At 60.2% G+C, this 17,957-nt stretch overlaps 2 protein-coding genes across 2 annotated transcripts; both read right to left on the bottom strand.

Moving 5' to 3' along the window:
- LOC115351347 (inhibin beta C chain-like) lies at nucleotides 1-3,051 on the bottom strand. The gene is made up of 2 exons (XM_030037986.2): nucleotides 2,719-3,051; nucleotides 1-1,866 (listed from the first exon to the last, which is right to left on the bottom strand). The coding sequence occupies exons 1-2, from the start codon at nucleotides 3,008-3,010 to the stop codon at nucleotides 1,106-1,108; spliced, it is 1,053 nt and encodes a 350-aa protein (XP_029893846.1). The 5' UTR covers nucleotides 3,011-3,051; the 3' UTR covers nucleotides 1-1,105.
- A 6,784-nt stretch (nucleotides 3,052-9,835) lies between these two features.
- LOC115351340 (inhibin beta C chain) lies at nucleotides 9,836-14,105 on the bottom strand. Its single transcript, XM_030037972.2, has 2 exons — nucleotides 12,837-14,105; nucleotides 9,836-11,237 (listed from the first exon to the last, which is right to left on the bottom strand). The coding sequence occupies exons 1-2, from the start codon at nucleotides 13,180-13,182 to the stop codon at nucleotides 10,495-10,497; spliced, it is 1,089 nt and encodes a 362-aa protein (XP_029893832.1). The 5' UTR covers nucleotides 13,183-14,105; the 3' UTR covers nucleotides 9,836-10,494.
- Between the last annotated feature and the right edge of the window lie 3,852 nt (nucleotides 14,106-17,957).

Raw genomic sequence — 17,957 nt, 5'->3', positions numbered from 1 at the left:
TTGCATTTCCACCCATTTATTGGGGAAGCCGCACCGAAGTATTAAAATAAATTAAAAGCACAGGCCATGTGGGTGCATTGTATACACGACTATCAGGAAGGCAAAGGCAGAGTGGGATCTTCAGCAGAGAGGTGACTAGACAGGATGGAGCACCAGGGAGTCCCAACAGCTGCAGAAATCTCTACCGTAAAAGTAGTAATAGCTGCAAAACTAGAGGTACAAAAAAATCTGTACCTTTAGTATGGTCTTAAAGGCAAAGTCTGAGTCAGACCTCCTTGTAAGGAGGCACAGGGCTGGAAGAGACCTGACTGGTGGGGTGGGAAGCAGGGAAGAAAAGCACAAAACCCGGGGAAATGAAAGGAGAAATAGATGGGACCTGGCCAGCAAGCAAGGCCATCCTTCACAGCTCCATGCCCTCCTGGGAGCAGAGGGCTGTGTCTCATCATTGCAATTTTGGGTTCTTGACAAAGTCATACCCCTCATCCTTATCTTCCAGGCCTGTTATTTGTGCCTTATTCCACTTGTCCCCAACGATAGGCAAATTTGATGCAGGAAGATTTGTTGCAGCAGGGGAGAAAAGCAGGACGGCCTCTTGTCCTCCAGTTTCCCACTTGGAGGAAACAGACACATTCCTGCATCCCACCCTGCTCTCAAGGAGACTGAGCCCCAAACTGTCACCAGACACCCTGAATGTGAACAAAGCAGGACCCCCTCACCCCACACACAGAGGGGAACAAGACCACCAGAAATGCAGGATCAGCTTGGGACCAGAGGGATGCTGCCAGTCAGGGCAGGGATGCCCAGAGTCACACCAACCGCCCACAGCTCAGACTCAGGCAGTCTGATGTGGCCTTGGCTCTGTCCCACATTTCCACAGAGACCCCTGCCCCAGGTGCTCTCTGGAGACAATCCCTGCTCTCTGATGAGACTCTCTCTCTCTCTCTCCACCCCACTCCCTCCCGCTTCCCCCCCCCCCCCCCAACCTTTCCAAAGGGGTCTATTGCACCACAGTCTGACTCCAGCTCAAGGGAGCTCTCCAGCCCTCCCCTCCCCCAGAGGAGCAGTCCTGGAGAAGGGGGGGGTACCCAGCATGGCTCCCCCAACCCTAGCTACAGCCACAGGCATCAACAATCATGTCAGGGATGTCAGTCTTGACAATGTTGCTATTGCGATCGAAGTAGAGGACAGAGAGTGGCCGGCGTCGCGTTGGCACGCAGCAGGAGTGCCCTGATGCCTGGATGTTGTTAGCTTTGACAAGGTTGAAGACAGCTGTGTGGAAAGAAGAGGCCATCCCAGGGCTGCCTGCCACATGTAGAGGGCACTGGCCCACGCAATAGTTTATCTGGTAGCCCTCAGGCTTAATGATCCAGTCGTTCCAACCGATGTCACGGAAATCCACGTAGTAGTCCTTGCGGCAGCAGAGGTTGGAGTTCTGGCTGCAGCGGAGGCTGCGCTTGGCCACGTGGTGTCCTGGCTCCCGCACCTTTGCCTCAGCCACCAAGAAGGGCTGGTGGGACCAGCTGGCATTGACTATTGCCATGATATCACCCCCATCCCCGTGGCTTTCCAGTTCCAGCCGCAGGGTCCTGTGCTCTCCCCCAAAGAAATTCTGCAGGGCAGGCATGAGGGTGAAGGCACGCCAGCCGCTGCCCGTAGCACTCAGTCGCCTCTCGCTCAGCAACGTGCGATTGCCCCCTACCAAATCACCTTCCCCACCAGCAAGGAAGATTCTCAGGGTGAGGCTGGCTACCAGGTCTCGGGGAACTCGAAGGTAGAGCCAAAGCTGAGCCTGCAGGATGTGAATGTCCTGGTCTTGTGTACGGCTGAACTGGAACTGCAGCCCCAAGCCAGAGGGAGACGTGGGCTCTGAGGGGAGAAAGGGATGAGGAGGTGAATGCTGCAGGATGCTAGGGAAGGTAAGGCTGCACCACCACCCTGCACACCAAGGCCAATCTCTTTCAGCTTCTTCTCAGGAAAGACCTACAACGTTCCCTCCCTCCACAGGGCCCTCCGTCTGTCCCCCTCCCTTCATTGGGAAGGCTACCCAGGGGGGTGGTAGTGTTGGAATGAGGGACTGTCCCACACTACCTAACAGAATGAGCACAGAAGGGGACAGGGGGCACCTGCTCTCACCTGGCCCTTCTGGCCCTTTCCCTTGGCTGCACAGTGCAAGGCTAGGGAGTGTTTCCAGCCTCCCGCCCCCCAGCCCTGAGCTAGTCCTTGCAGCTCCCAAGTCTAACTACTGGAAGTCCCAGGCACCCTGGCCTGCCCCCATCTTTCAAGAAGCACTGTGCTGCAGCACTTCACGTGTAGGGTCTCAAGCGGCCAATGCAGGAGCAAAAGAGGGGCCATCTCTCCTTCTCCCAGGCTGAGCCTTCCTGCATCAGCAGCACTGGGAGGCCACCAGTGCACAGCAAGTGCATTAACTGACAATTTAATCCCAGCTCGCACAGCTCCAGGCACCCTCATCCCACTGCGAGGAGGCAGATGGCCAGGACCCCAGCCCCCCGCCGGTGCTGCAGCACCCCGAGGTTCAGGGGGCTGCACCTCCTCGAGGGTGCCCACCAGCCCAGGGGCTGGCCAGGCAGGGGCTCGCCCAGGGTCTCCCGCCGTCTGGCACCGGGTGCAGCCCAGCTCGTCTGGAACTGCAGCCCCCGGGGGCCGCGTGGGCGACCACGGGGGGTCGTGCCCGGCTGCCCGCGGGCCCCGCGCACCCACCTGGCTCCGCGAAGCTGATGATCTCGTAGCCCTGCTCGTCGTCGTCGGGGCCCCGGCGGGCACCGCCCGCCTGCAGCCGCCGCAGGGCGCGGGCCACGGCGGCGCGGGGCACGGCGTGGGCGAGCCTCGGTCGCTCGCGGAGCCGCAGCTTCTCCAGCAGCTGCCGCTTGGCCGCCTCCTCCAGCAGCCGCCGCTCCGCGCCCGCCGCGCACGACGGGCAGCGCGGCTCCGCCGCCGCGCACAGCGCCGCCGCCGCCAGCAGCAGCCACGGGCCCGCGCCTCGCGCCGCCATCCGCACCGACGGGACACACCGGGCCGGCACCACGAGTGGCGCGGCGCGGCCCGCCCGCTTTGGGCACCTGCGGCCGGGGGCGGGCCCGGCGCCCCCCCCCCGCCATTGGCCGGCTCACCTGCCTGTCCCGTCCCGTCGGGCCGTGGCCGGGGCGGGGGATTACCGGGATTAGCCCCCCCTCCCGCGGCGGGGGCGGGTGGCGGACGGCGCCCCGCTGTCCCGGGGGAAGGGGCTCCGCGAGCAGCGGGGCACTGTCGCCCGTGCCCCGTCCTCCCCCGCTCCGTGCGAGGCTGTCGGGTACCCGTGGGAGCGGCGCCCCGGCCCGGCTCGGGCCTCGAGTGGGGCCGAGCACCTGCCTCCGGCCCCGGCCTGGGCTGCGCCGCGCCCGCGGAGGGCGCCGCGGGAGCTGGACGCGAGTCGGGGGGGGGACGCACGGCGGAGGGGGGTGTGCCTGGGGACTTCATGTGGATGTGCACGAATAGTGGTACATGCAAGAGGTGTGTGCCCAAGGTGCTTGCACACACGTGTACAGGTGGGCTCTGCCTGCCTGCAGCTCTCCCTCGCATCTGCTCAGGGGTGCAGAGGGACCCGGCCAGGCACCCCCGCAGGGGCTGAGCTCCTCTGCCTGGTCCAAAACCTGCAGAAAGTAAGGGCTGGGGCAAATCCTGGCCGGGTGGAGAAGCACCGATGCCGGAGCAGCCTGCCAGATGGATCCTGGCCTCACCTGCCTGCCCGTGGAGCCTACAGAGCTGTCCCCACAGCCTGTGCATTGCCCCCCTGGCACCCCCTTAGCCACCCTAGCAGTCCCGTTTATTGCTGACAGAGAACAGAGCGGGGATCAGGAGTGGTTCCCGGGATGACCCCTGCAGCTCCCTGGGGACTGTTCACATCTCTGAGCTTTTGTCACTCGTACCATGTGATGAGTTTGGGGGTCTGAGCCTATCCTTTGGACTGCCTGGTCCAGCGTCACTCCAGGACAGAGCTGGGCAGGGCCAACAAGAGTGTATACTACGCCACCTCCTCCCCACAAATTAAAATGGATATTTGTATGTACTGAGGGCTCACGAGATGGCAGCCAGTGCCACATCAATCTGAAGATGTTCTTCAGATTCTTAGCCCCAGATGCTGTGCTTAGAGCAGGGCGCACAGCCTGAGCCAGGGCAGGTTCCTGTAGAAATCTCTCGGAAGTGGTGCAAGGTGCCATGTTGTTGGGGGAATGGGAGAGCCCAGTGCTCTTGTGCCAGAGCAAGGAACCCACAGAGTGCAGTGGGAAACCTGAAGCCCAGCCAGCCCTTCAGGCACGTCCTCTGCCCACCGTGCCATGCAGCACTGACTCCAAGGTCTTGATCACACAGAGGCCCTGCTTCTGGCCAAGCACAGAGGTGACGTGTAAACAGAGTGGGCTGTCTGGGAAAAAGCACCCACCGGAGATGATGCAACCATAGTGCAAGGGGCAAAGTTCTCAGCTGGCTGGGCCTGCTGGCAGCTCCCAGAATAGCCCTGGAATGTCAACAGGGAGGAAAGAGTGGGCACAGCCTGGCCTGGGAGCCCAGCTCCCACAGGGCCTGTGAGCCCCGGCTGGAGCAGCACAGAGGCAGCACTGCCTGGGCACCAGCAGAACTGAGCAGACGGCACTTTCATCCAGGCACAGGCGCACTGTGCATGCTCGCCCTTACTTGCACAGATGCTCAGTGGTACAGACACATCTGCACACTCTCTTGCAAACACATGTTCACTCCCCCATCCCAAATATTTGAATACATGCTCCATTTGTGGACATGCTCACACGTGCATTCCCCTGCCCTTTATTCCATGTTCCCATGCTGGAAGTGGTATGTTTCCTTCCTGGTGCTCAGGGCAGGTTAAATTCCCCACAGGGCAGGGCTGCTCCTGCCTGCAACCCATGGAGGGAACCAGGTACCTCCACCTGACACTCTCCCCACATGCAGCAAGCTGGAGGGAGTCCCAAGCTGCATCACTGAGTGGTACTGGCCCAGGTGCCAGACCAGGGGGGTCGTTAAAACCTCTGTGTCACCACCACCTCCCAGCAGCCACACGGCAGCTTCACACATGCAGGGAAGGGAAACTGAGGCACAATGCCATGCTGAACTCCTCCTTCCCTGCAAGATCCACAGAGCCAGTATCAGGGCTGTGGCACAGCATGAAACAGGAGGCAAAGAGTTGTGGAAAAAGGGTGAATTACTCTAACCCACCATCCTTTCCAGGCTGGGGAGCAGGGTCTCCCCAAAAGGATTAATCCCTTCAAACCTGCCAGGATCCCTCTGCACTGGCCAGCACCCCACAGCTGCTGCTGCCACGAACCCCCATCTCACCTCCAGCTTAGCAAGAGCATCTGATCTGCTTGCACTGCAGCTGCATCCCCCCCCCCCCCCCCCACGCACTCTGGCCCACCAGATCTAGGTCAGGGGTCAGCGCGGAGCTGTGAGTGGTTCTTGCACCCGTTGCATAAGTGTGTTGTTGATTAAGCAGTTCCCAGAAAGCAAAGCCCAGGGACCAGCCTGACCAAAATAGCCCCCCCCCCGGGGTCCCCCCCAGGCCCAGCACTTGCTGCACACATGGCTTCTGGGCCTCCGACCTCGTGTCCGGTGGGGCAAGCGTGGCACCTGACGACCTGACCTAGAGGTGCTAACGGACTGGGTTAAGCAGGGACCTGCCCCAAGAGCTCATGCACCAGCACCTGAGCACGGCTCCTGCCAGAACACCCATTTCTGCACAGCTCTGCAACCGATGTCAGCCAAGGAAGTGCCAAAGCCAGCTGTGACCCTCGCCCTGGGGGCCATGGCATAGGCCAGGCTCTGGCACTGAAAAGCTTCCTCCCCACGGGCCCCTATTCCCTGGAACAAGTGCTGGAGGCCGCAGACCAGAGGAGTACCCAGGCTGGGGGCTCGGTGGAATAGCCAACGGAGCCGATGGCGCAGCAAGCACCAGAGCGGGCACCGAAGGCTTCCACAGGGGCAGTGCCATGGGGGCAGCCCGTGCCCCCTGGGCCGAAGGGCCAGCACGGAGAGGGAGGCCGGGGCAAGGACCGGTGGAGGGCTAGAGGCGCTGGGCTGGCCGTGGGAAGGGAACGAGGCCAGGGCGCACGGCCAGGGAAGGCAGGTCGGCGGCCCTGCAGCGGGCCGAGCTGCTTCCCCCCGGCGCCCGCAAAAGGAAGAGGGGCGAGGGAGCGGCCTGTCCCGGTCCCCCCCCTCCCGCGGCCAGCCCCGGCGCGCCGCCGCCCCGGCCCGGCGCTTCCCCGAGCCGCCGCACCTCTGGCGGCCCGCGGGCGCCGCCCGGCGGCGCGGGGTAAAGCCGCTCCCGGTCCCGCGGGCTCCGCCCGGGGCCGCCCGGCTCCGCCGCGGAGCCGTGCGGGCCGGGGCTGGCGGGCGCCCGGGGCGATGAGCGCCGGCGGCCCCGCGAGTTCCCCTCGCACGGGCGCTCAGCGGCGGCAGCGGCCGTGGGGGACCGGCACCTCGCACCAGCGGAGCCGAAGACGTCCGGCGCGGACTGAAAATTAAAAATTAACCCTTTTCGAGGCAACACCGGGGGCTTTCAGGAATTCCCACCCCTCCCCTGAGAGCCAACCCCTGCCAAGGGACACCCTGGCACACCGCGCTTGGACCTTTGCTTCGGGGTCTGTTGATACTGGCAAAGGCTCCTTCCAGGAGCCACCGGCAGCAGCTGCACATCCCTGTCCTCTCCCGGAGCAGAGGCCAAGGGGACAGCACCTCGTGCAGCCCTGCGTTCCCCTCTGTGTCAGATCTGGCACAGCCCAAGTGCTGGGTCAATGCTGTCTGCGTGGCATCTCCTGTGCTGGGCCAGGCTGGGGGGACTGCGGGGCAGGCTCCCTGCCAGACTTACTGGTCCCAGTGGGACCAGAGCGGCAGTATCTTACGGCAGCCGCGCACGCCTGCCTGAGACACCCCCTCCAAAGCCCCCTGAGCGAACAGGGGACCCCAGCAAAAGGGCAGTGTCACAGCAGGGGGAGAGGGGACACCAATGTGAACACCACCCTCCTCCCCTCTCTTTTCCCACCAGCAAAGGAGTGGATGCCCAGCAGGAGGTAGCACCCTGCTGCTTTCAGGTTTCCTGTTCTGCTCCCTGAAGAGCCTGACTTGATACTCTGCTATCACACTTAAACCAAGGTTACTTTCGCTGATGAGGGAGAAGACTTGCAAAATAAGCCAGGGCTGTGGTGAAGCCCGCATAGTCACTTTTCCACATGCAGCTTGTTAGGGCTATAAATACACAGCTCCTGCCTGGGCCACCATCTGTGGGGGCTGAGCGGGTCCTTGTGTGTGCTGGGGGCCCCTGCCTGCCATGAGCCCCTGCCCCGTGCCAGCCCCATGGCAGGCAGGGAGGGGGCTGTGCCTGGCTCCAGGGGATCACCCTGTGGTGTTCCCCAGGTGGGAGTACCACCGTGGGATTCCTGAAACTTGGTCACACTTGCCCCATGCTGCAAGTGGGGAAGGGGCTGTAGGCTGTACCCAGGCATCCTGTTTGCCGCGGGAGTGGAACAAGCCACATGTGTGGAGAGGAGAGCCTGTGTTGCGGGACCCTGGACCCTGCTTATCTCGGGAACCTCTGACCTGAAGGCACCAGAAAAGGCACGTTTTCAGGTGGTTGGCAAACACCCAGGACAATGTGTTCTGCCCTAATCTCAAGCTGCCAGGGACAGGGAGGGTCCTTAAAGACTGGGACCCCTCCTGGGGGAGCTGCTGCTAACCCAGGCACCCCAAATCAGCAGGACCTTCATGTCCATTGGGATGCAGCTGCCCTGTGGGGCTTAGGCTGGCCGTGCCACAGCCCAGGCGACAGAAGGCAACACGGTGACAACTCATAGGTCGACGGAGCTCTGGACTGGGAGATGCCCCCCATCCCTGTGCCTGAGGGCCGGGTGCAGTGTCCCTGCAGGGCTGGTGGGCAGAGCCTGCTGTGTGTCCTGTGGTGTCCAGAGAGCGCATGTGCAGCCCAGCAAAGGGCAGAGCTGGGGTCTGGGGAGCAGGTAGCGAGAGGGGGCTGTTTCAGGCAAGGCACCTGTGCCGTGCAGAGGCTGTGGAGCCAGCCCCACTCTGCTCTGACCCCCGCGGAGAGCAGGGGAAGTGCCTGGCAGGAGTGCTGCAGGGCCAAGAAGGGGAACTGGGGGCATCCCAGCCCTGCTCGAGGGCTTGTGGCACCTAAAGATGCCTCAGCTTAGGGTCTTGGGCTTGAGCCGAGGCATCTATAGGGCCACAGGGCCCAGCCAACAGCTCCTCTGCACCTTCATTTGGCCCCTTTCTGCCCATGCCTGCTGCAGCCTAGAGACCTCAGCACTGGCCCCAGGAAAGCTGTTTGTTCAATAAATACAGACAGTGAAAAGAGGCTTTGGAAAAAGAAGGGAAAAAAACAGAAAAAAAAACAAACACCAAACCCTCTTTGGGTTTGCGCAAGTGGCCTTGGGTCCCAGACAGTATCGATCCCCGAGTCTTCCACCCTGCCTGTGCACCAGCTGGGTCAGTAGGAACCCTTCAGGTCTGAGTCCTGGAGGCACCAGAGCCTGGAAGACTGGATCTCAGCACGGTGCCTGCTGTGACCTGATGGGGAGATGTGGGTCCCCACTCCAGCAAGGCTCAGTAGGAGCACCTGCCTCAGGACATATGCAATGTGGGCAAACACTGTCTCCTGCTAGTGGCTGTTCCATCCCTGCTCAAGGTACCACAGGTCCAATGTGCATCCTGGCCCCAATCCAGCCAGAGCTGCTCATGGCTCCGACCACCCTTGCCTGATCCTGGAGTGGGACAGCAGGTGTAAAGCCGTCCTTCAAGCCAGATGGGGACAGGGTCTGACACTACTCCCCTCCCTCTGCCAACCCTCTTCCCACCCGGTTCAGCTCTGTCTCCAGCCTCTGGGGTGGGGTTGTCAGTGTTTGTAGGGTGGACCATGGGACTGCAGTCACCCAGCTCCACCCCAGCCAGCTGCATGCATCTTGGGGGGACTGCCCCAGGAGTTCCCCTTGTGAACCTTCCTCTCCCACCCCCAGCACCCTCTCCCTGCTTTCTCAGCCCTCACACATGGGGGACATGTGGGAAGCAGTGAGGAAACCCTGACACGAGATTATGTAATGGGGCTGATGTGTCAGAGCTGCCCTTTGCCCCCAGCTCTCACGGCACTGACTTACCCCACTTTGCCAACCAGCCAGGCTGGCAAGGGGCAGCGAAGGGGGCAGCTGCTCCAGGCCATGGTCCAGAGATGTGCCAAGAGGTTGCTCCCCAGTGAGGGAGCTGGTGTGGGGTTGTAGCCAAGGGTGGGTGTCCTGGGCACCCTGGCTTTGGTGGTCTTGCCTGGCAGTCTCTGTCCACTTGAAAAGGGAGAAGAGTTGCTCAGTTTTGTCCTGACTTGGGACAAGAATGGCCAAATACAGATGGTTTTGGTGGAATGGAAAATTTGGCCCAACCAAAGAACGGTGCCTTCCCTGGTGGAAATCACAAGCCCCCTGTGTCTGGGGGCTCCCATGCCATGCCCTGGATCTGGTTGAGACAAGTCAGGGGCTCCACATCCCCCCAGGAAAGGCAGCCAAGGGGCAGACAGCATGAGAGCCGTGGGGGCCAGCAGCACTGCAGTCTTTGGGCACAGAGCGTCCTGGTGGTGGATGCCCAACCCCGCTGCCTGAGTTTTATAATCAAGTCGATGGTTAGAAGAGGACTGCACATAGCAGAGTGGGTCAGTTCTGTGCCATCTTGGGGCTGTCTGTGCTAGGACACATCCACCACCTTGCACCTTGGGGAGAGGTGGAAGATGTGCTGGCTAATGACAGGGCACACCTATGTGTACACGTACATACATGTGTGCACATGACATCTGGGAGTCTTTTATTGAATACCAGGTAGCTAGGATGCTTGGAGAGGGAGACACCTTCCTCCCACTGGGATCAATTACCCCTTCCTCACCCGCCTCAACCTCATGTCCAGCTGAGGAGTGGGGCCCCGTGGACGGCCCTCTCCCCTCTGGCCTAGCCATCCCCCAGCATCTTTTCAGCTTCTATCTCCCCCAGCAGCCTGAGGTGGCCGCTGCTGGGACCTGTTACCTGAAGAGCACATGTTCGTGTTGCAGCATGGAGGGCTGCCCCATGGCCTTGGTCTGGGACCAGCAGCAGGGCGAGCCGGGGCTGCCCTGAGCCACCCAGGGAGTTGTGCCCTGCAGAGTCCTGGAGGTGGAAGGACCCTCCTGGTGTCCATCAGGAGCCGGGTTTGCGGGCCGTGGCTCATGGGCAGAGAGGAAGCCACGGGCAGATCTGAAGGGGGAAAAGAGCCGTGTGGGAGGTGAAGGAAGAGAGGACTTGCAGATTCAGCATCGCCCTTGATGCTTCAGCCTCAGGAGGAGAAAGCACCTTGGCAGGGTTCCCATCTCTCAGCAGCTCGCCGGGTCTCGCACTGCCAGGGAGGGGCTGGGAGGAGGGCAGCCCTGCACAGCACAGGTCCTGCCCTCCTGCCTCCTCAGGCAGCTGGTCAGGTACAACCGCAGGCATCAACAATCATGTCGGGGATGTCGGTCTTGACGATGTTGCTGTCCCGGTCATAGTAGAGCAGAGAGAGGGGGCGACGCTGTGTGGGCACGCAGCAGGAGTCCACAGCTGCGTTCGCGTTGTTGGCTTTGATGAGGTTGAGGACAGCCGTGTGGAAGGAGGCAGCGAGACCAGGGATGCCAGCCATGTGTAGAGGGCAGAGCCCCGCGCAGTAGTTCATGTGATATCCCTCCGGCTGGATGATCCAGTCCTCCCAGCCAATCTCCTTGAAGTCCACAAAGAATTCCTGGCGGCAGCACATCTGAGAGTCCCCACTGCAATCAATGCCGCGCCGCTGGACCCGGTGAGGTGTCCTGGCCCGAGCCTGGGCTGCCACAAATGGCCAGTGGGAATCACCGCGGCCAGCCAGGAGGGGAGACCCCCAGTCCTCCGCCACCTCCAGCTCCACAGTGAGCCTCTGGCTCCCTTGGCCAAAGAGGCTCTGGACAGCTCGGCCCACATCCAGTGTGGCCCAACCAGCCCTCTGCACCTCCAGCCGTGTCTCGCTGGCCACGGTCATGTTCAGCCCCGTCGGGTCTGGCTGCAAGAGTCTGATGGTGACAGGATGCATCCCGGGGCCAGGGACTGCCCAAAACAGGTAGAGGGTGGCTTGCAGGATTTCAGTGCTCCCAGCCAGCTCCTGGGTGAAGCGGAAATGCAGGTGAACACTGCGGGAGGTGGAGGACCCTGTGCACAGAACCGAAAGCGGAGTCAGGAGGTGAAGGGAGGAGGTGGAGGGCTCCTCTGGCCGGGGGCCACTGAGTCAGAGCAAATGTGATGTATATCCAAACCAGGGAGCAGGGTGCAGTACATACAGGCACCGAGGGGCCCCCACTTTCCTGCACCACTGCCGCTCCTCCTTATGCCGCTCTAAAGCAGCAGCATCTGGGCCCGGTGCTGAATGCAGCGACCCGGCTTGGTTCCACCTCCTCTGGCCTGATATCCCCCTTGTCAGTGAAGCTGCTGGAGGGTTTTGGAGCGGGTCATATGGCTGCGTAAACCAGCCTTGGATTTAAGGCAGTCACACTGATTTGCACCTCCAGGATTACCTCTGCTTTCCATGGGTGGAACCATCACCTGACATCGCTCCAGCATGTCCCACCCTTGCTGCTGCTGAGGCTGCAGAGCTGCCTCTCCTCCTTGCGAAGGAAGGGCTGATGGGGACCATGAGAGCAGCACTGGCCTCCTTGGCACAGTTCTGCCCGTGAGGACACAACCCCCCTCCTCTGTGGTCTGGCACAGCGCAGCAGGGCGAGAGACTGGGCTCATGCCCGTGGCTCACGCCGGCTCTTCCGCTTCCAGCAGACACTCCACCAAGCCAGGAGACAACTCCCCATTGTCCTCATGTATGGGAACACAGTGTACTGTGGAGGAGCATTGTTCCCAGAGGTCTTCAAGGACATGGCAAACCCTCGCTATCCCACAGCAGCCATGCAAACCGCTTAAAGGCGTGCAAGCGGAGTATGTGTATCCCACACCTCACCAAGCAGCAGTTTGGGCTGGGCAGAGTGACGGTGCAGAATGATGTTCTGCAGGATGGGGCGGTGATTCTGCTTCTTTCCAAAGGCGGCTGCATTTGCCTGGGAGAAGTGGGGGGTACCGGACCTTGTTTATCCAGTGATACTTGTCAGGACCCCTGAGTACCTTTTGCGGAGCTCTCTCCTCCCAGGAACACAGCTGATTCTGGAGTGAAATGTGGCAGCCCACCACTCTGGGTAGGAAGTGGAGACACAGCTGAGTGCAGGGAGCAGATGGACTTGAGAGACCTATGCCCACGCACTGCAAGCTGATGGGGAGTCTAGGCTTAAAATCATGTTTTGAAAAACATGGCCATCTGACCCCTCCACCTCTAGCACAAGTGGGGAGGGTTCAACAGAAATGGACAACAAATTCACACGATACAGCAGTCCATCTTTGCTCCTGCACCCACCCCCTTGCCCCCACATGTAATACATAAATGAGAGGGGCCCCAGAGCCTCAGTAGTGCTTCCCCTGTCCATGGTGAGGGGCTGCCGGTTGGGGTAAGCTCAGGACATGGATGCAAGGGTTCTGGATACGGAACCTCTCATTGCCAGTTCTTCCAGCAGCAGTGTGCCCACTGGCCTGGTGCGTAGCCTGGCATTGCTTGCAGGAGCGGGATGCCCCTGTGCAGAGCGTTTGAAATGCCTGTGCAGAGGAGGAAACCTCTCACCACCTTCCCACAGGCAAGACCTTCCTTCCCTCTGTGCCATCCCCCACCTCAGGGCCCATCCCACCATGCCCATGGGATGCAGGATCTGTACAGACCTGATTCAGCAAAACTCAAGATCTCATATTCCTGCAGGCCTATCCCAGGACGCAGGTGTGGGATGCTGCTGCCATGGGGCATCCCAGGGGAGACTGCCGTGTCCATGCGCTGTGCACGCATCCTGTGGAGAGCGGTCAGCAGGGCCCCCCTGGACGTGGGCTGAGTGATGTTGGGCCTGTCTGGCAAGCGGAGTTTGGAGAGGATGCTCTGCTTTGCCAGCGCGATGAGGACGTCCCGCCGCGTGGTGGGGGCCAGGGCTGCCAGCCCACAGGCTGGGCACCACGCTCCCTTGGGAGCCGCCATCCTCAGAAGGCTCAGGAGCAGGAAAGCCACAGTGGCTGTCATCTCCAGTGCCAGGAGGTGACAGCTTGGGGGTCTTGGCAAACAGTGATCCTCCAACTGCCCGATAAGCCGAAGTCAAATCGGGACAGCAGCGCTGGGGCTGGGAGAGCAGAGCGTGGCAGCAGGACAGCAGCGCCGGACTCCGCAGGAGCAGAGAGTGAGGAAGGGCTCGTTCTCCTGACGTGGCCACAAATATTGGCTGATCCCGGGCAAGATAAACGCCCCTGTGATCCCGCAGGAGCCTCTCCGGGGCACGGGGCAGCAGCGGCACAGCTTGCCCCGGGTTAAGGTGGACCCGGACGGATGGCGCTCCTTGCTCGGGGTGGGGGGGGGGGGGGGGCTCGGCCCGGGGCTGCCCGCTCGGTAGAGGCTGCCCGGGGGCTGGGGCTCGGCCCCGGGCAACCCGCTCCGGCCAAGGGAGGCTACCCCGGTCCCACCCCGCTGCCCACTCCAGGGGTGGGGGCCCAGGCAGACGGCGGGGGTCTCCGCGTGCGGCGTGAGTCCCCGGGGCGACGGGGAGCGCCCAGGGCCCCGCCATGGTGCGGAGCGGTGCGGGGCCCCACCGGGAGATGGGGAATCCCCGGGGGCGGGGGCGGCCCCCCCCCCGGACGGAGCCGGTAACCCACGCGCTGCGCGCTGGAGGGCAGGGCCACAGGGGGTGGAGACTGGCGCCGTGCCCCCGCCCCGCCCCATGAAGGCGGTGCCGCGGCCCGGCTCCGCCCCCAAGCGGCGGTAGTGTCTCTGCTCCCCGCTGCGCCCTCCACCGCGCCGGGGGGCGCTGCTGCGTCCCGCCAGCCTTCCACGGCGCCGCGTCCGGGCGGTTGCTACGACAACGGGCAGCACGGCGGGCGCGGTATGGTGACGCGAGGCGCACGGGGCAGTGACGCAGCGCGCACGGCCGCCGGGGGAGGGGCCCGCCGCTTCTTCCCCCCCCCCCCCCCTTTTTTTTTTCTGTTTCTTTCCCCTTTTCTCCCCGTTCCGGCCATCCCGGTCCCCCCCCCCCCCCCCGTCACCCCCCTCCCCGTCCTGTCCCCCCGTCCGCCCGCCGTCTCCGTCGCCCCGCCCGGGCGGCCCGCGCTGGCCCAGGCCCGGCCCGGCCCGGGGTGGTGGTGGTGGCGGCGGCGGCGGCGGCCCCGCGGCGCAGGGCCCGGCCCGGCCCGGTAAGTGCTGCGCCGCCGGGGGCGAGGGCCGGGCGCGGTGGTGGGCCGGGGTCCGAGCCCGAGCCCGAGCCGGGCCGAGGCGGGGCCGGGCCTGGGGGGACTCGGGGCCGGCGGCGCGGTCGGCGGCGCCCCCGGAGCCGGGCGGGGATGCGCCGCCCGTGGGGAACCCGCCTGCGAGGTCTTCCCCGCGCCCCGTTGCTTCCCCCGTCCCTGCGGGGGGCCGCGGTCCCGGCTCTGGCGTGCCCCTGGGCTCCTGCCCCCCCCCCCCCCCCCCCCCGCGGGTCGGTGGGGCGCGCCCGGAGGCGGTGTCCGACTCCCGGGCTGCCGCTGTCGGTGGAGCGCTCGGCGGCGGTGTCCGGCTGGATCTCTGCCATCTCCAGGCGTTGCTGGCCGCCGGGGCTTGGGAGGCTCGCTGTGGTGTTGGTGCGGGGAGGGGTTTGCAGCGGGCCGGTTGCCTCGGCAAGTTTGCGGAGCACATGGTGGCTGGGTGTTCCCCTGCCCTGTGCACCTCTGGCTGGCCCGGATACGAGGGGCATCCCTGCGCGATCTGGAAGTGCCTGAGCTTGCTGTGGCTGCCTCGTTCCCCAGCTTTCTGTGTGCGGTGCAGCACTCGCAAGAGGCTAAGGAGGAAGGGGAGCAACAGGTGGGAGAGGAGGCCTCACCTCGTTGATGGCCGGGCATCCATTCTAGCGCCTGGGAAGTGCAGTAAGGTTTTCTGGTATCCTTACAGACAACGTCTTTGCTTTGAAACGCTTTCCTAGAAACGTATGGGACTTCTGGGGCCCTTCTGGGTGTAACAACAGGAGTGAAAATGTTGGAGGGTTAGTTGTCTTCTGGCTTGGTTGGAGCACGTTTAGGAGGGATTTCAAAGGCTCTGTGTAGGTCACTAATGGGATACATGCAAGGGTTGTTTTGTTCCTTGTTATTCTGTGTTCTCTGCCCTGTGACACATTTAAATCATCACTGGGCTTTTTTGGGTACCTGTAGATGTTTGGGCTGTCTGCCTGAGTGTCAAAAGTTGCCTCTGACTCCTGCCAGTGTAGTATTCTGGCAGCAAGCTTCACAGGTGAGTTGATACCACTTAGTCTCCTCTGATCTGTTTTAAATGGTCTGAGAGAGGTTGTCCTTCTGAGCTCCTGATACAGTGTGTAAATAGATGTAGCTGGTGGATTGTTACCTCTCTTCTGTCGCTGGTTGTCTGAATCTTTTTTTAATCCCTTCCCTCATTTCCTTTAGAGTTTGATCTAGAATACCTCCTTCATCAATGGCAACCTCTTCTGCTTTTCAGTCATTGTTCTTTCTAGCCTCTTTGTTTTGAGATGAGCAAGAAAGCTGAGCCCAGGCCTAGGCTGCTGCGCTGGCCTTTGGTTTTATAAAGGGCTTGGTGTTGCTCTGTCTTTCAGAAACTGCTTATAGGAGGGTGTTTGCCTTTCAAAAGGGCACCACAGATCTGGAGGAGTGCTGTGCAAAGGCTGTGCCAGCTCCTTAAATGGTGGGCAAGGTTCTAGCCCATTCTAACTGGCTCATTGAGGGTGATTTGCAGACCCCGATGGTTTTCTGCTGTCTTCTATTATCGATTGTCCCCTAAATGAGCAGCTATTCCAGCTCTTTGTTAGGCCACAGAGAATCTGAACTTGTTGGTAAAGTCCTTATTTGCCTCTCTCCTCTCTAGGGTCTGTACTTGCTTCTGCTATAGCCGGGTCCTTTTGACTTACTCCAACTTATTTGTCCTGCATGGGGTTTGGTGTAAGATCCCTCTTATTTCACTTTGTCCCAGGATATGCTCTTTTCTGCCATGTTTTCACCTGTTCCACACACATCCTCAGGGTGACTGTTCACTGTAGCGTGACTGTGCTACATGTTGGTGAGCCTGGCTGACCTGTACTACAGCTGCCTTATCTATCAAAAGCAATGAAGAGGCAGTGGTCAGGACATCAGGGCTGGCTGTACAGACCCATTCTAGATGTTGCCTTGAATTTTAATTTGGACATAAGGTTTACATTCTTGCACTTTTCTGCCCTTCAGCAGTGCTACACACAGTAGACTTCTGCACTGTGAAGTGTTCCTTGTGAGGCAACTCCCTGCTCCTAATAAAAAATTAATAATAAAAAAAATGTGGGAAGGAGTGTCACCAGAATCCTTGCTATTCATTCCTAAACACTTTTACTTGTGACCTCTTGGGGAATTTAAAATTCCCCCACATAGGTTTCTAGTTTTATGTCTCAGCTAAAATATTACATGGATGATCATTCCACCTCCCTCATGTTTTTTGTCTGAGATTTGCCTGTGATGGTTTCACATAGTGTACTTGTGCCCAAAAACAGGTGTTGGATTTTTCAGAGGGGTGAATTGATTCTTATACCTGGGAGCTGATTTACCAGCCTGCAGATACTACCAAGCACCCTACTCAGTGCATTGGTCCAATCTGAATGACGTGTTGCTTGTAGGTATCTTCTTAACGTAGAGACTGATCAGCTCAGAAATGCATTAGCTTTTCTCCTGAGCACTTAAAGCTGAGCTCAACTGCTTCAGCTGCTTTAGCTCTGCCTGTTCTTTGTATACTTTTGTGATGCTTCAGTGTTGACAAAAGATGTCTGGAAAAACAAGGTGTATTTCTAGCCATATATGCTGATAATGCAGCTAGGTGTGCCTTAGTAGTGGGAGTAGTAAGAGAATGAGCTTCACTGCACGGAACACTAAGCAAGCTTCTGGCAGAAGTGCCAAGCTTCCAACTTCCCAGGACAGGCTTTATTTTTCTTAGAGCTCAATGATGCCAGTGTAGTTTTGAGTACAGAGAAACCTTGAGTTTATTATAGCTTCCGCTGCTTTTGCGGCCTCTGTTCATGCAAAGTGATCCATTAGAATCTGAACCACTCTGCTGAAGAGGATTCATATGCGACGTGAGCTGGAAAATCCAGAGCTGCTGTTAATCCTCTGTGTGTTGCTTAGTAGGTGCAGATTAGTGGCTGTCTTCATTGTCGGAGCAAAGTCAAAGCTTAAGAAGTGTAAGGAACCCAAAGGGTTGGCAAAGAGAAGTGCTGAAAAGAAGACTTGGTAAAGGGAGATAACCTGCTTGGGGAGCTGGAAGTATTGGCAAGCTTTGGCACCTGTTTATCACCAAACAAAGGATAGGCTGAAGAGTTATGCCCTAACAGTAGGGAAGGGTGGGGGGTAGGGAGAAGCTCTTTGGTATGGTGTTGTGGCTGCTTCTTCAAGACCCAGGGAACAGCAGAGCTGTCCTTACTTGCCAGCTGTGCGAAGAAGGCTGACTGATGTTACGAAGAACAGATACTGTAAAGGAGAGCACGCTATAGGCCACAGATATCCCGAATCATTGGTGTGCACAAGAGTTGGTTTCCTCTGTCTGCATGGGGAGCAGCGGGAGTATGTTGTGGGACCTGGTTTGCTTGTCAGAAAGCAGATGAACACATGCCTGTTTACAAATCAAAACAGTGCCCATGCTAATTCTAAATCTCTGTCTTGGTGCTCCTTTTCCTGCTGGTAGCATGCAGAGAAGTTCCACACGTGGCTGGTCTCAGTTTGGTTTTTTGTCACTCGTACTTGTTGAGAATCTTGTCTCATCTCTTGCCTTGACCTGTTCTCCATCTCCCTTTGAGA

Source organism: Aquila chrysaetos, chromosome 15, assembly GCF_900496995.4.
Source record: "Aquila chrysaetos chrysaetos chromosome 15, bAquChr1.4, whole genome shotgun sequence".
Taxonomy (NCBI): Eukaryota; Metazoa; Chordata; class Aves; order Accipitriformes; family Accipitridae; genus Aquila; species Aquila chrysaetos.
The sequence above is the reverse complement of the archived record's forward strand: the minus strand, read 5'-3'. Positions and strand labels throughout refer to the sequence as shown.

What these genes read in the sequence shown, in the direction of transcription:
- LOC115351347 (XM_030037986.2), bottom strand. Translation starts at nt 3,010, where the DNA reads ATGGCGGCGCGAGGCGCGGGCCCGTGGCTGCTGCTGGCGGCGGCGGCG. An exon ending in CATCAGCTTCGCGGAGCCAG is followed by an intron (nt 1,867 to 2,718) that starts GTGGGTGCGCGG and finishes TTCTCCCCTCAG; the next exon opens with AGCCCACGTCTCCCTCTGGC.
- LOC115351340 (XM_030037972.2), bottom strand. Translation starts at nt 13,182, where the DNA reads ATGACAGCCACTGTGGCTTTCCTGCTCCTGAGCCTTCTGAGGATGGCG. An exon ending in CTTGAGTTTTGCTGAATCAG is followed by an intron (nt 11,238 to 12,836) that starts GTCTGTACAGAT and finishes TTCTGTGCACAG; the next exon opens with GGTCCTCCACCTCCCGCAGT.